The sequence below is a fragment of the Canis aureus genome, chromosome 2 (assembly GCF_053574225.1).
Source record: "Canis aureus isolate CA01 chromosome 2, VMU_Caureus_v.1.0, whole genome shotgun sequence".
Lineage (NCBI taxonomy): Eukaryota > Metazoa > Chordata > Mammalia > Carnivora > Canidae > Canis > Canis aureus.
In genome coordinates, this window is record NC_135612.1 from 58,818,782 (window position 1) to 58,833,741 (window position 14,960).

The 14,960-nt window shown below is 52.2% G+C and overlaps 1 protein-coding gene across 2 annotated transcripts in view; it reads left to right on the top strand.

Moving 5' to 3' along the window:
* The first annotated feature begins 12,332 nt into the window (after positions 1-12,332).
* The window catches only part of RASGRF1 (Ras protein specific guanine nucleotide releasing factor 1), a 93,398-nt gene continuing 90,770 nt past the window's right edge, over positions 12,333-14,960 (top strand). The window contains exon 1 of one of the 2 annotated variants that reach the window (XM_077874582.1): positions 12,333-12,990. In XM_077874582.1, the coding sequence (XP_077730708.1) occupies positions 12,715-12,990 (276 nt within the window). In that variant the 5' untranslated portion in view covers positions 12,333-12,714. The remainder of the gene's footprint in view (positions 12,991-14,960) is intronic. The other variant, XM_077874592.1, reaches the window with a different exon arrangement.

A 14,960-nucleotide genomic window follows, 5' to 3' on the forward strand; every position in this document is an offset into this window, starting at 1 on the left:
ACTTCTTGCTTCTAGGATTATTTTTCTCTATAGATTCCTCAGGATTTTCTATGTGGACCATCACATTGTCTGCAAAAAGGTACAGGTTTATGTCTTCTTTTATGACCTGCATGACTTTTATTTCCTTTCCTGGCCTTGCTGAGCTATCTGGAACTTCCAGGACTATGCTGAATAGCTAAGGATTAACATCGGTTCTACACAATCTGTTCCAGAAAATAAGAGACGACACTGGATAAGACCAATATTACCCTAATAACAAAATCAGACAAATACAAGTCAAAACAGGGAAAATACAGGCCAGTGTACTTCATGAATATAGACACAAAAATCCTTAATAAAATTTTAACAACTAGAAGCCAGCAATATGTAAAAAGAATTACACCCCAGGATCAAATGGGGTCTCCTCCAGGGATACAAGGTTGGTTCAACATGTGAAAGCCCATCAACTGTATTAGCAACCATGTTAATAATGCACCATGTTAACAGATGAAGGAGAAAAATCACATTTTATTATCAACCGATGCAGAAAAATACTTGAAGAAATTCTCAACACTTTGGCTTTGCATGACAAAATCTCCCTGAAAATGAGGAATAAAGAGGAACTTTCTCAACCTGATAAAGAATATCCATATATTAAAAAAAGAAACCCAGAGCTAATATTAGACTTTCATGGTGAAATCCTGAATGCTTTCCCCTGAGAAAGCACCATTATTTGTGCTAGTGTGTATTTTTGAATATTTTTTCTGACATATAATCCCTGGGCTGGAGGACAGGGAGAAGTCAGTGGCAATGGGGAGAGTTAGGAGGTGGGGTGGGTCCCCGAGAAGGTGGGCACTAGCCCCTCACCCTGCTGGGCTGGGCGCCTGAGAGAGAACATGCTGTGGCCTGGGGAGCACCATGCCTCTTCTCCAGGTGGAGACTGGGGAGGTGGCATCTCTCCCAGAGCTTATACCCCACCCAGCACGGGGCTTGGGCGGCCATGCAGAGCCGACTCTGTCGGTGTCCAGGCAAACATCCAAGGGAGCTTGGGGATTCTCTGCTCCCCTGGCAGCAACGCAGGGAGGGGGAGGCCAGACAAGTGTCTCTCACCCGAGGTGGTACAGAGCTGCTGACGGAATACAGAATCTGAAAAGCCCTGCACAGCACTGACCCCACGTATCAGTGACCACGGTCCAGACAGGGGCAAAGAGCATCTCTGTGAACATTCAGTGTGTCACTGTCGACGACAACACATCCAAGGCCCCCCACCCTTGGGTGCTTGGTCTTCTCCTGTCCACCACCACCCAGAATGTACACACAACTCTAAAGAAAAGAGAAGTGAAGTCCATGGATTGAAAACCTGAACCAGCTGGACATACTGTCTGCTTCCCATCAGAATCAGGCTCAAAATAGAAAAGAAGTTCTGTTCTAGGAAAACACCTGCTGGCATGTGAGCGTGTGCAACCTGGGCGCTGGGCAGCTGTGCTCATTTGGATGCAGATCTGCCATCATCACTTGGCAGCCTGATGAAGAGTGACCAAGGAAGAAACCTGGAAAGCTCAGTTTTGAGATGTCAGACGTGTTCCATCCACTGAGGTGACCCTAGGGATGGGGCAGGTGGGGGGTTGGTGGGAAGGTGCAGGGAAGGGTAAACCCTCCAGCTGGCGGGAAGACCCTCACATTCTGGACCTGACGAGAACCCAGCGCTGGTCAGGAGTGGATCGCAGGTGCCTACAAAGCTGGGAGGATGGTGCTGGTCCCTGGAGGGAGCAATGACTCCCCTCTCCCCACCTCCTCACTGAGCACCCAGAAATGCTGAGATCCAGTCCCTCCCTTACAAGAGAAAGTCTGTGCTTGCACATTAGAGGCCATGCACCAGAACTCTTACTAGGAACAGCAAGAGGACACAAGGGTTTGAACAACCAGACACAGAAACTCTCACCTCTTGCCTGGATCCAGGACTGACTATCCGGTTAAGAACTGGAGGGCCCGGGTCTCAAGCGAGTATCCACTCAGCACCCCAAACAATGCTCTGGCAGATCCACCCCCCCCCTTTGACACAGCAGATGGCAGCCAGTGACCCAGAACAAACACAGGTGCACCCAAAGTTCATTTTTTAAAAGAAATTTTCTTTTTTAAGATTTTATTTATTTATTCATAAAGAACAGAATGAGAGAGAGAGAGGCAAAGACACAGGCAGAGGGAGAAGCAGGCTCCACACAGGGAGCCCGATGTGGGACTCGATCCTGGGTCTCTAGGATTACGCCCTGGGCTGAAGGTGGCGCTAAACCGCTGAGCCACCCGGGCTGCCCTGCACCCAAAGTTCAGATGCTGTTTCTGCCATCAGGTTCCCACGTGGCCACTCACATGCTGCTGTCATAGGGTCATCAGGTGCTAGTCGGAGATCCCACCACCGGACTCCAAGATCCTGCCCCAGGAGTCAAGGGCACATAGTGCCCACAGTGGCTGGACCCAGCAGATGTGGAGCCGGGAAACCCCAGGGCCACCACCTGCGCCTGACACAAAGCTGGGCACACTGTAAAGTCGCAGTGCTTGGACACATGAACCACTCCAAGTTTCTCCTGGGCCACCACTTCTGCACCTGCGAGTAGGCTCAGCAGGGAGAGGGGTTTCCTACGTCAGCAATGTCAATACTTGAGGTCTCCAGAATAAGCCACGTACGGCAACCCCAGAAGGCAGAGCCATCCTGCATGCTTGCCTTCAGTTCTACTCACCAGGGTTCTTCTGGATGCAAGTGCCAGAAAGATCCAACTGGTTTAGACACAAAATGGGGAGTTTGCTGACTAGTTTCGCTGAAGAGCAGATTCGGGTCCGGCTGGATCTCTGCAGTTAAACAACACTGTCTAGACGCAGTCTCTTCCATCCACCATCTCTGCGATCCTCCCGTGGGCTTCAACCTCACTGATGGTGACAAGACTGCTGCCAGTGTGCTAAGGCTTACATCACATGGCCTCAGCATCCCCAGCCGCAAAGGGGACGTGAATTCCCTGAGAACCCCCATCACAGCTGTCCCAGAACTGGGTGTCTTTGGCTCTGATTGGCCGGCTTGGGTCACATGAGCATTCCTGGTCTGCTCATGAAGGCCAGATGGATGGGGTGTTCCATCGGGTCAGGCCTGGACGGAGACATGGGACGGTGATGCTGCTGGGGATCCACGGCCTCAAGTCCTGCCATCTGTCTTCTAAGGACCCGCAGCATATGTCCCCTGCCCCGGGGGTGTCCATCGCAGGCCGTGAGGTCCAGGGAAGAGTGGTCAGGGTGCTGTGCCCTGCGTCCCCACCTGTGGAAAGGGCAGGAGCTACCAGTGAGCCCACCCCATGAGCAGCCAATGAAGATCCAGCCCCTGCCTGCCCACTGTGTCAGCCACGAAGCCAGGCCAGAATGTGAGGAGGGGACTCCTGGGTGGCTCAGCAGTTGAGCATCTGCCTTGGGCTCAGGGTGTGACCCCGGGGTCCTGGGATTGAGTCCTGCATCAAGGTCCCTGCAGGGATCCTGCTTCTCCCTCTGCCTATGTCTTTGCCTCTCTGTGTGTCTCTCATGAATAAATAAATAAAATCTTTAAAAAAAAAAAAAGAAAGAAAGAAAGGAAAAGAAAAGAGAAGAAAAGAAGAAAAGAGAAGAAAAGAAAAGAAAAGAAAAAAAGGAAAAGAAAAGAAAAGAAAAGAAGAAAAGAAAAGAAAAAAAAGAAAAGAAAAGAAAGAAAAAAAAAGAAAAGAAAAGAAAAGAAAAGAAAAGAAAAGAAAAGAAAAGAAAAGAAAAGGTGAAGAGGATCCATGGGGTGGATGAAGGGCAGCGTCAGGGACAGAGAATTCTCAGGACCATTTTGAGCTCCTCTGCCCGTCAGGGTGCCTGGGCCCTCTCCCCCAAAACCCTGGAGCCTGAGCTCTCTACACAACACTGTGCTCACCCAAGGACGGGCACTGTGTGAACCTGGTTCGTGGATGGTGCTGACCACTTGCACTTCCTCCTTCAGATCCAACCACCACCTGGCTCTGCGTCCTAAAAGCTGACCCTCAGGGGTGTCCTTGGCAGGCTCCCAGGCCTCTGTGTCCTGGCTAAACCCAGCAGGAGATCCGGAGGGAGGGAGAAATTAGGGTGTTGATTCCTCCAGTTCTTACTGCACCCATCAAGGGCGGCCGTCTGTGTCCCTGTACTGACAGTCACAGATCCTGTGTGCTGACCATGGCCCTGGCTCCTGCTCCTGCCCCCCCAGCCAGTATGGAAACAGCTCCCCACCATCACTGGCCCCGGGATGCTCCCCCACCCCCGGAGGTTTCCCTGCAGCCTGGCACAACTTTGTAAACAGCCCTCTTATTAAACTCTCCTGTCACCCAGTGTGCTACCTGCTTCCTGCCAGAGTCCTGTCTGCGGAGAAGGAGCCCGATGAGGTCTGGGCTGCACCCGGGGCCTCAGAGAGCAGCAATGCCCCGGACACTCTGGGAGGATCAGAGAGCAGGTTCCAGCCCCTGGACAGGAGCTGCAGGGGGGCGTAGGAACGGTCAGGGCCAAGCAGGAAGCAGCGTGGCGAGCTGGTCGGGGGCCAGCATGTGGCTGAACGGGAAGCAGGCTCCACGTCCGACCCTCGCCAGGACCCACGTGCTGGCACCTGACTTCCAGCCTCCCGACCATGAGGATAAATATCTGTTATTGATAAGCCTGAAGAGAACAGAGAATCCTGGACCCTGTCAGATGACAGGGAACTAACCCTCTACCAAACCTGAGCCAACGTCTTGAGTCATTGGTTGCAGACTTACATCTATTTCAGCTGGGACCCTGAACTGACCCAGGGGTGCATCTTCACTGCCTTGGAGCTCCTTCCCCTCATGTCCAAGGAACTGTGCAAGGTGTAAGGTTCAGGAGGGTGCAGACATGCTGACACTTCAGGATCTCAACCAGAGATCATGGTTCCTTCATGGCTTCTCTTCATGGCTTTTCTGTTTTGACCTCAAACACCAAATCAGCCTAATAATAATAGACTTATTGTAAAATCCCTCCAAATCCACACTCTCATTTCAGAAGCATGGCAAAACTACCCCAAAGAATCAATACAGGGCCCAAGAACTGGTTTTCACCCAGCAACTCAGTAAAACCTCTCTTCCAGAACATTCCAGAACCTTCTAGAACTGTGCTGTCATGGGGAAGCAAATTCTGTAAATAGATGAAGATCTGCCATCTCTTGAGCACCAGAAGTTTCTGACTGCAAGCATCTCTCATAAATCTGTCCATGTCCCTGTCCTGTTTTGTTCACTATAGTAACTTTTCATTACAAAAAGTAGAAAACAAGGATAAAGAAAAAAAAGAAAAATATTGAATTAAGATGAGATGCAGAGCACATATGCCTACTTCCCCTCCCACTCCCCTAAAATGACTCAAAAGATCAGATTAGCTGGGCCTGCTTCCAGTGAAGGGGGTGGCAAATCTTTGACTTATTTTTCATATTCTTCCCTGTTTATAAGTCAATTCTATGTATGCAACAGAATTTGATCCAGAGAAAGAACAGTAGAGAGGCCCGAATGGCAAACGAAGACCCCAGAGACTGAACATCCGTGTGACCCTGAGCATGTCACTTCCCAGTGGAAAGATGAGGTGGATGGGCTGACTTTTTTGCCAGTTTCCTACCTGCTCCGCACCTGTTAGCATCCAGGAAACAGAGAACATTCAAATTGGATCATTGGAGACAAGAGTATAATAAAGGGACTATTTCCCAGTGTCCGGGCTGGGAGTGGGGAAACCACCAGAGCCACTACTCTTCCAGGGGATGAATACCACCCCTCGTCCTATGGAGCTAGGGAGGGAGTCCAGCCACGCAGCTTGGAGGCCACGCCAACCTCACTCTCTCTCTCTCTCCCTCCAGGAAAACGGGTCTCTTGGGCCAAACCAACTGGAAGCTCTTGATGGAGCTGGGACCACAGACAGCTACCACCCCCTACCTCCAGGGTGGAGCTGGCAGACGAAAAGCAGTGGGGTGCCAGGGGTGCCTGGGGGTGCCCGACATGGCCTCATGCATAGGCAGCTGGACTGCCGTGCTCTGTGCTCTGCTCAGGGAGGATGGACCGCTGCGTCTCACAACTGGATGTCAACCATATACTTGGCTCCCTCCCCTGTGAACTTTCCCTCCTAAACCTCCATGGGCCGGGAAGCCTAATAAGCAAGTCCACTAGACCTTGTGCAGCGTAGACGCAGAAGGGATGTACAAGGCTTGGGGGCATGAGCCCCGCAAGTCAGAGGGCTGCAGCACACGGGCACTCGTTATCCTTCTTTACGTTTGCTTCCAGCTCTGCAGCGAATGAGCTGCAGCAAGCCCCCAGGGCACTGGATTGTGAACCTGAGCTTCCGTCGCCCTGGTGTCCACCACCAAAAATGTCGGCAGCTTCTGTGCACAGTTGCCAGCTGCCCTGAACACAAACCAGAATTAGACATTCGTTCCTGGAAAATATAATTGATTAAGTTGAGCTGCTAGACATTCATCAAACTGTATGCCCTGTGAATAGTGTATGTGCCCTCTTTCCCAGGACCTGTGGAACCATCACAAAATTGACTACATACAGGGCATGAGAAAAACTACAAGGTATTTCAAATATAGAAAGAGTACAAGCCACATATGATATAATTCTTTATTATATTTAATATATCTAAGTATATATTATGTATTTTATGCGTATGTATTTATTTTCTATATAATAGAAACCCCATTGCATCTGGAAAAAATCTGCACTCAAAAGAAAGGGCATAGTCTTAAATACTAACCATAAATACTAAAAATAAATTTAAAAAGTATTCAAAAGTTGAAGGAAACAACAAATTAATCTAAAGAAAGCAGAAGAAAGAGTTTAATAAAGACACAGGTGTATATACTAACGAACTAGAAAAAAGAGTTAACAAATACATTTAAAGTCTTAACAACAATAATAATAAAATTAAAATCTTCGCAAGGAAAGACAGATAATATAAAACAGAAAAATGAGTCCCTAAGAAAAACACAGATGGAGAGACTCAGAAAACTTGTCAGTAAAAATTCAGTTCAGTCTGTATATTAATTGGAAAAGTAAATAAATGATCTTGGAAATTATAAACCATCAGAATTGACTCAAGAAAAACAAATAAACAATAATAATGTAAAAAGCCACCAGGGTCAAATGGGGGTTATCTATTGGGAAATATATTCCAATTGCCTGATGGGCAAACTTAAACATGTAAATTTTTAAAAACAAGAATAATTCAGGTTAGTAGTGGCTTACAAAATAAAAATATAGAAATGGTAATAGTTTTATTATATACTAATAATGTCTAATTTTTAAAAAATTAAAAAAATATTTTTATTAGAAATGACAAAATGTAATACCCAGAAATAAATAAGAAGTGTAGAAGTATAGAAAAAAAGTATACAATTCAATCAGAAAAAAATTGAAAAGACAAAAATTGGAGTGATACACTCTTTTCTTGAATAAGAAGACAAAATATTGTAGAAGCATTGGTTCTTCCTAATTAATAAATATTTTCAATGCAATTCCAGGAAAAATCTCAGACTTATCTGGAACTTGAGAAAATGAGTAATGAATTAATTAATCTTTGTTTATTCAGATATAATTGACATGTAATGAATTAATCTTGAAAAATAAATGCAAAAGATATTTAGGAACACTACCCATACCCACACTCAAAATGGATATTAAACCAGTTAGAAATAAAATCATGGAGAAGGACAAACATTATATGGTCTCATTCATTTGGGGAATATAAAAAATAGTGAAAGGGAATAAAGGGGAAAGGAGAAAAAATGAGTGGGAAATATCAGAAAGGGAGACAGAACATGAGAGCCTCCTAACTCTGGGAAATGAACAAGGGGTGGTGGAAAGGGAGGTGGGCGGGGGGTGGGGGTGACTGGGTGACAGGCACTGAGGGGGCACTTGATGGGATGAGCACTGGGTGTTATGCTATCTGTTGGCAAATTGAACTCCAATTAAAAATATATATATATATGTAAAGGAAAGAAAGAAAGAAAGAAAGAAAGAAAGAAAGAAAGAAAGAAAGAAAGAAAGAGAAAGAAAGAGAGAGAGAGAAAGAAGGAAGGAAGGAAGGAAGGAAGGAAGGAAGGAAGGAAGGAAGGAAGGAAGGAAGAAAGAAAGAAAGAAAGAAAGAAAGAAAGAAAGAAAGAAAGAAAGAAAGAAAGAAAATCATGTGTCACTGGAATCAGACAGGCAGACAGATAAACAGCAGGACAAAAAAGAAGCGTCTGAAATGGTCCGAAGTATAGACAATAACTTGGTGTATGATGAAGATGCTACCTCACATCAGTGGTAAAATTTGGGTTATTCTTTTGGATAAGTTACCAGATATTTGAAAAATTGGGAAAAATTAATAATGAACCAGATCCCAGCCTCACTCTCAAAAATAAACTGCAAATTAAAATTATGAGTGGAAAAAATGAAAGTATAACAACAGAGAAGAAAGAATGGGCAAATATGTTTCAATCTTGAAGGAGCTGCCAGGCACACGGTTGGGGAGGGGGGGAGTTGGCGAGTCCAAAGTCAGAAGCCATAAGGAAAGATTTGTCTAACAATTCAAGTTGTAAAAGTTCTTTCAACCCATATAAAGGCAGACATGGTATATACGCATAGTGGATACATGCAGGATTAAAGACAAGTAACAGAACATGGAAATTATTCACAACATGCATGATGGTTAATGGCGAATATCCCTCATTTGGAAGCACTTTTAGACAAATCTAAAAGAAACATATTAACACGTCTGATAAAGGGTGCTGACAAGAAAGTCACAAAGGAAGGAACGCAAATGATCGTAAACATTTAAAAATGTCTATACTCACAAGCAATAAAAGAAGTGCATCATTTTGCTCTTTTGAAACCGGCGCCTCTCAAGAGGTGGAGACTCTGGATATCCAGGAGCGACAGGTGGGTGAAGTGGGCGGCTCGTCCCCCATGACAGCCACGCACAGAGTACAAGACGTCTCTGAAAATCTAGTATAATATGTACCCATGGGTCACATGCACGCTTCTTAACCCAGAAATGCCACTGTCAGGAATTCAGCCCAAGGGTGGGAAGTGTATGCACAAAGATATTAAGTGTAGAATTATTTCCAAAAACTATGAATTGGAAACAACCTAAATGCCCGATCATGAAGAATCTATTCATCAAATTCATGGTAATATGAAGACATGCCCCCCACCCCTGCAGAGCCAAGTGAAGGGTGCCAGAGCGAGATTTCAAATAGCCTGTGTTGCAAGCAGCCCATTTTCGTAAATAGATTGGCATCGAAACAAGTAAATAAGATGCAATAGAAAAAAATTATATATAAATATACATATATATAAGAAGTTACGCTTTTATTTTCTATACTATGCTAATTTTTTACAGAAAGCCTAATTATATTTATCATCAGAGAGAATATACAGCTATTTTCATCAGCTGGGAAGTCACGGTGCAAACCCCTGGTGTCTGCACACTGGGGTGTGGGTGGGTGGCAGGAGTTGACCCGCTGAGCCTAGCACTGAAGCAGCAAACTCTCCCGGGCAACCTCCATTTCCAAAAACACTTCTGACTCCACATACTTAATTTCATTTTTTAGGTGACGTGGAAGTTCTACGTTTTTTTACTATAGTGCCCAACGAGCAAAATTTCTCTGAGCATTACACCTACCCCCCACAGCACACATACTCTCCCATGTGCACACGGCACCGCTCAGAGCCTTACACACACACAGCAGGTGACACACACTCTCCCCCAGAGGTCCTCACATACCAGCCCTAAGGGCAAGTCAGACCCACAGACCCCCTATCTCAACCAACACCCACACTGAGCTGTGCAAAGCCCAGTGGTAATCCCCCTGAGAGGACTTCGTAGGATTTGGGCCTAGGCAATGTCATATACTAGCCATTTCTAAGTGCTGCCATCAAACCCACCAAAATACTCCTTAATTCTCCTCGTTTCCTTATCTACAGACACCTGTTCCCCAGATGCAGGGGAAATGATTTTCCTCCTGCTACACTAAGCACCTTGTGGAAAGGCACACTTGTGCTGGTCTACACTCCAAAGGCAGAGACTGTATGCCCAGCCCAAGGCCTGGTATAGACTAGGGGCCCAATGAACACTGGTGGGGCAGGTGTGTGCAAATGAATATAGGAAGGAGGGAAGGAAGGAAGGAAGGAAGGAAGGAAGGAAGGAAGGAAGGAAGGAAGGAAGGAAGGAAGGAAGGAAGGAAAGGAGGGAGGGAGGGAGGGAGGAAGACATCTCATCTCCTCCTACCTCCTGAGTGCCCTGGATCCTCCCAAGCTGGTCTGCAGTGCAGCAGGGTCATGGCACCAGGGAGCTTGTTCAAATACACTCTCAGACCCTGCACCCTAACAAGACCCCTCGTGATTCACATGCATAAGACAGGATCACTGGTTCTGCCATATTCTGGTGGTTCCCCAGCTCTGCTGCATATTAAAATCACCCATGAAAATATATAACCCACTCGTGGCCTTGGTGGGTGCTGGTCAAACATCCCCCGGTGATTCCGAGCTGCAGTCCAGGTTCAGAATTCAGGTACCATGGGTTTCTCTCGCAGCATCGGCCATGCGGGCCCAACCTGGGCTCTGGAGCACCGGAGAGATCCTGCCCCCATTTAGGAGAAAAGCCACCCCTCCCCTGCAATTCAAGGACCACCCACCGAGCTGTACATGGACCCTGGGGACACACCACCCAGTTCTAACCCCACCTCTGCCACTTCTGATGAGGCCCACCGACCCCTGCGGGCCTCATTCCCCCACCTGTGCAATGGAGCTGTTGGGGGTAGGGCTAGTCTAGTGCACATGATTGTTTTGGGGTGCAATGACCTCAGTGACCTCGAGCACTCACAAGAAAGCCCCCACCCTGCAGTGTTCCTGGCCTCTGAAGCCCTCTGCCTACTGGGAGAGTTTAGATGAAGAACCTCACTCCTGGGAACTCTGCTTCCATAAAGAGGGCGAAAGAGAGTAAAGGTGGTCCAGGGTAGGGACCCTCTGAGGACAGCCTGGACTGACCCAGGAGGCTTAGCCATCCTCCCACTTTGTTTTCATCATTCGCGAAGAAAAATCTGCTTGGCTGGTTCCTTCTAGAGTCCCCGCGCCCGGAGCGTGGGCACTGGGCCGGCAGATTAAGGTTAGCACAGCCCCTCCCCACGCGCTCCCCCGGAGGAGCGGAGGAGCGCAGTCCTGCGCCACAGGGCCCGGCACCAGGGCAGCTCCAAGTGCTCCTCCATCGCGGGTGCCTCCTCTCCGCGCACTCCGCAGGCCGACCCGGGGCGCCCTGATGCCCTTCTCTCGCGCCAGCCCAGGGTGTGTGTGCGTGTGTGTGTGCGCTCGCGTGCGTGTGTGAGCGTGTATTCCAGCGTGTGCGCGCGCGCATCGGGGGAGGGGTGCCCGCAGGTTGGCTGCTGAGAGATGGTGTCCTTCCTTCTTTCCTTCCTTCCTTCCTCGTCCCTCTCTCTCCAGCGCTGAGCGGCAGCCCTGGGCCTCTGCAAACGGGCCGGGCCGGGCCGGGCGCCGCGCGGGGTCCGGGGAGACCGCTGCCCTCTGCGGCAGCCGGCGGTGCGCGCGCCCCGCTCCAGCGCCCGGCTCGCCCCGAGGCCCGCGCGCCCTCCCGGTGCAGCATGCGGGCGCTGTGACGTGCTCGGATAAATGCCGTGTAACTGTGTAGGCGAACGCGAGCTAAAAATAAGAACGGAAAATCTATCATTAAGGTATCATTGCGCCAGAGCAGCTATTTGAAGGCTCCCATGGTCCCCGGCGCCTGCGTTTGAAGCCCGCCTTGAGGCTTTGGGGGGTATTTGCAGAGAACTCCCGGCAGCGGCTCGCCAGCCAGACCTCAGGGCGCTGGGGGTGGCGCCTGTAATTATGGCAACACTCAAAATAAAATGAAATGAAATAAGCACTCACCTACCCCCTCCCCCGTCTCCCCCCTGCGCTGTCCTCAGGTCGCTGGGGAAGCCGCTGGGAGTGCGACTGGAGGCTGACACAAATGTGACCCGGCCTATTGCGCAAAGCATCGAACCAAAGCTCTTTCAGATCCATTTCCCCAGCCACCCTCCTCCATCCACTTCGGATCAGGAGAATAAAGTGCCGGGAGGGGGCCTCTGGAAGAGGAAAGGACAAGTGGGACTTGACCCCAGGCGGAGAGTGCGCCGCGGTGGGGCGCAAAGACGCCGGCTCCCAGGATGGCGAGCCTCCCGGTGCCGCGGGCTTCAGCCAACGTTGATCCCATCTGGTTTTAGCACCCGAAGGAGAGCCGGAGAGGCCGGCGGAGAGGCGCAGGGCTCGTGTGTGTGCGTGTGCGTGTGCGCATCCGGGGAGGGGAGGTGGCGCCAAGGTGCGGGCTGCGCGCCGCTCTGCGCCGCGGCGGGCTGCGTGCGTGTCTCTGTCCGCGCTGCTGAAACGGGCTCTTCGAGGGATCGGCGTCACATGACTCCGCCTGCCCCTCGCCCGCGCGCCGGGGGAGGGTCGGGCGGCACCTCCGGGGCCCCGGGGCGCGGAGGAGCGGAGAAGCGGTTCCGGCGGGGAACGGTACAGCTCGGCGCCGGCTCCCGGAGTGGAGCTCCCGGGGGGAGGGGAGAGCGAGCAGGAGTGGCCGGGAGCGAAAGCCGGGGAGAGGCAGCGCGCCGCGCGCGCGGACAGGGCACCGCGGGGGGCCGCGCGGAGAAGATGTAAGCGCCTGGGGTCGGGCTGGCCTCCGAGCACCATGCAGAAGGGGATCCGGCTGAACGATGGCCACGTCGCGTCCCTGGGGCTGCTGGCGCGCAAGGACGGCACGCGCAAAGGCTACCTGAGCAAGCGGAGTTCGGACAACACAAAATGGCAAACCAAGTGGTTCGCGCTGCTGCAGAACCTGCTCTTCTACTTCGAGAGCGACTCGAGCTCGCGGCCCTCGGGGCTCTACCTGCTGGAGGGCTGCGTCTGCGACCGCGCGCCCTCCCCCAAGCCTGCGCTCTCGGCCAAGGAGCCGCTGGAGAAACAGGTGAGGCCGGCGCCGCGTCTGACCTCCCGGCGCCCCGGCCGTGGCCCTCGGCACCCCGGGGCTTCCGCCGGCCGAGGACGCCCCAACTTTGGTCCTTGCACTGTCGGGCGTGGGGGGAGCCTGGGCTCGGGCGGGCCGCGACCCCGCGGTGGGCAGGGGTTAGGGACTGCGGGCAGGGAGGTGGCGCGGGCCACGGCTGCCCTTCACCCAGCGAGCTCCGTGGGAGGCGGGGACGCAGGGGCCGAGGCGCGGAGGTGCTGAGAGCCGTGGGGTGCGGGCGGAGATGGTCCAGAGGGCCGGACCCACACCGTGGAGGCGGACCCACGTCCAGCCACCCCCACTGCCACCCGCGGGTCCCTCGCCCCCGACAGCCCCGCTCGCCTGCTCCCGGCCCGGGGAGGGCGAGACAGAAGCGCCGGCCCCCCGCGCCGCTGGCAGGGAAGAGGACGCGCGCTAGCTCTGCCACCTTGGGGGTGGCGGGGCCGCAGGGGTCAGCTGGGTGCCTCGGAGCGGCGGCGCGGCGCTAGTCCCCCGGCCCGCCCCAGGCCAGAGCCGCAGCCCCGAGCCCCAGCCCCCGCTGTTCCAGGGCCCCTCTGGCGCGACGAGCCCGGGGCCGGGGCTGCTGCGGAGGCCGCGGGACAGGCGCGCGCCGCCCTCCTCCCCCTCCCCCGAGCCTCCGCCACCGCCGCAGTCAGGCCAACGCGCTGCCCTCCCGCTTCTGGAGCTGCAGGGCTCAGGGCCCGGCCTAGATGGGGCCGGGGGGGGGCGGGGGGGGGGCGGGGGTTGCGCCTCTGGAATGGAGAGAGAGAGCAATGTTTAAGACCCATGTGCTCTCCAAAGGCATCTGGTCAGTCTCCGGGCCTCTGGGCAGGTAAAGTCAGAGATATTGGATCCAAAAATATCATCGCTGGAAAGGACCTGAGATGGGAGGGGGGACCAGCTGGTTATTGCCTGGAGGAGGACGCTGAGGCCCACACTGTCTCACCTGGCGACTGCCCCGCCGCCGCTTTAGGTTTCAGAAAGGCAGCTGGGATCTCAGAGCCCCTGCTGGGTGCAGACTGGTGGTGATGGAAGCAGACAAACTGAAAGCCTGGCTGGAAGTTGCCCACCTAACTGGCAAGACAGGTCTGCGCTTGGCATCTGCAGTACAGCTCTTGCGTCCCTGCCCCTGTCTGGTGGGTGTTGGGGGATGATCTCTGGGGACTGGAGTATTTGGGGGTGGACCTCTGGGGACGGCAGGCCACAGGGCAGGGAGAAGCCCCCAGACCACCGAGCAGAGCCAGGAGAAGGCAGCTCTTCCACTCCATGGGGCCTCAAGGACTCACCCCAGAGAGCCAGACCCAGGCTGGGCCAGAGACACTGCTCCAGCCCTTGGTGACCTGCCCTGGCCAGCCTTCCAGAGCGTCACCAACCCTTGCCAGCCCAAGAACACCTGTACCTTCCAGTGGCCCACAGCCTGGGCCCCCACTGGAGCTCACCTCCACCCCTCATTCCCCAGCTCCAGAGCCCAGCGCCGAGTGCCCGGCAGGCAGAGAGAGCAGGATGGAGGAGACAGTTGCTGTGGGCCTCACAGCGTCTGTTCTCAGCCCCTCGGAAGCCAGAGACAGGCCTGAGGCCGAACCTCAGCACGCCTACTTCCTGGCCCTGGGAGCTCAGAGAACACCCTCACTGCTCTGAGCCTCTGTGTTGTAATCCAGAAAAATGGGAGAACAACACCTGCTTTCCTGAGGTTTCTGGAGCTCGGTTAGGTAACGTATGTAAGAGTAAGTTCCCAGCACCTTTTCACAGGATGTAGAGAAGCTGTAGCTGATATGCAGTGCCCATGTGGGCATGGGACGGAGGCCAGACAAAAACGTTAGGGCTGGAAGGAACCTCAGGGAGACCATACAGTTCGTCCTTCCCATTTCACAGACAGACAGACGGAAGACCAGAGAGGGGAAGGGAGTTGCCCATCAGCACAGAGTAAGTCA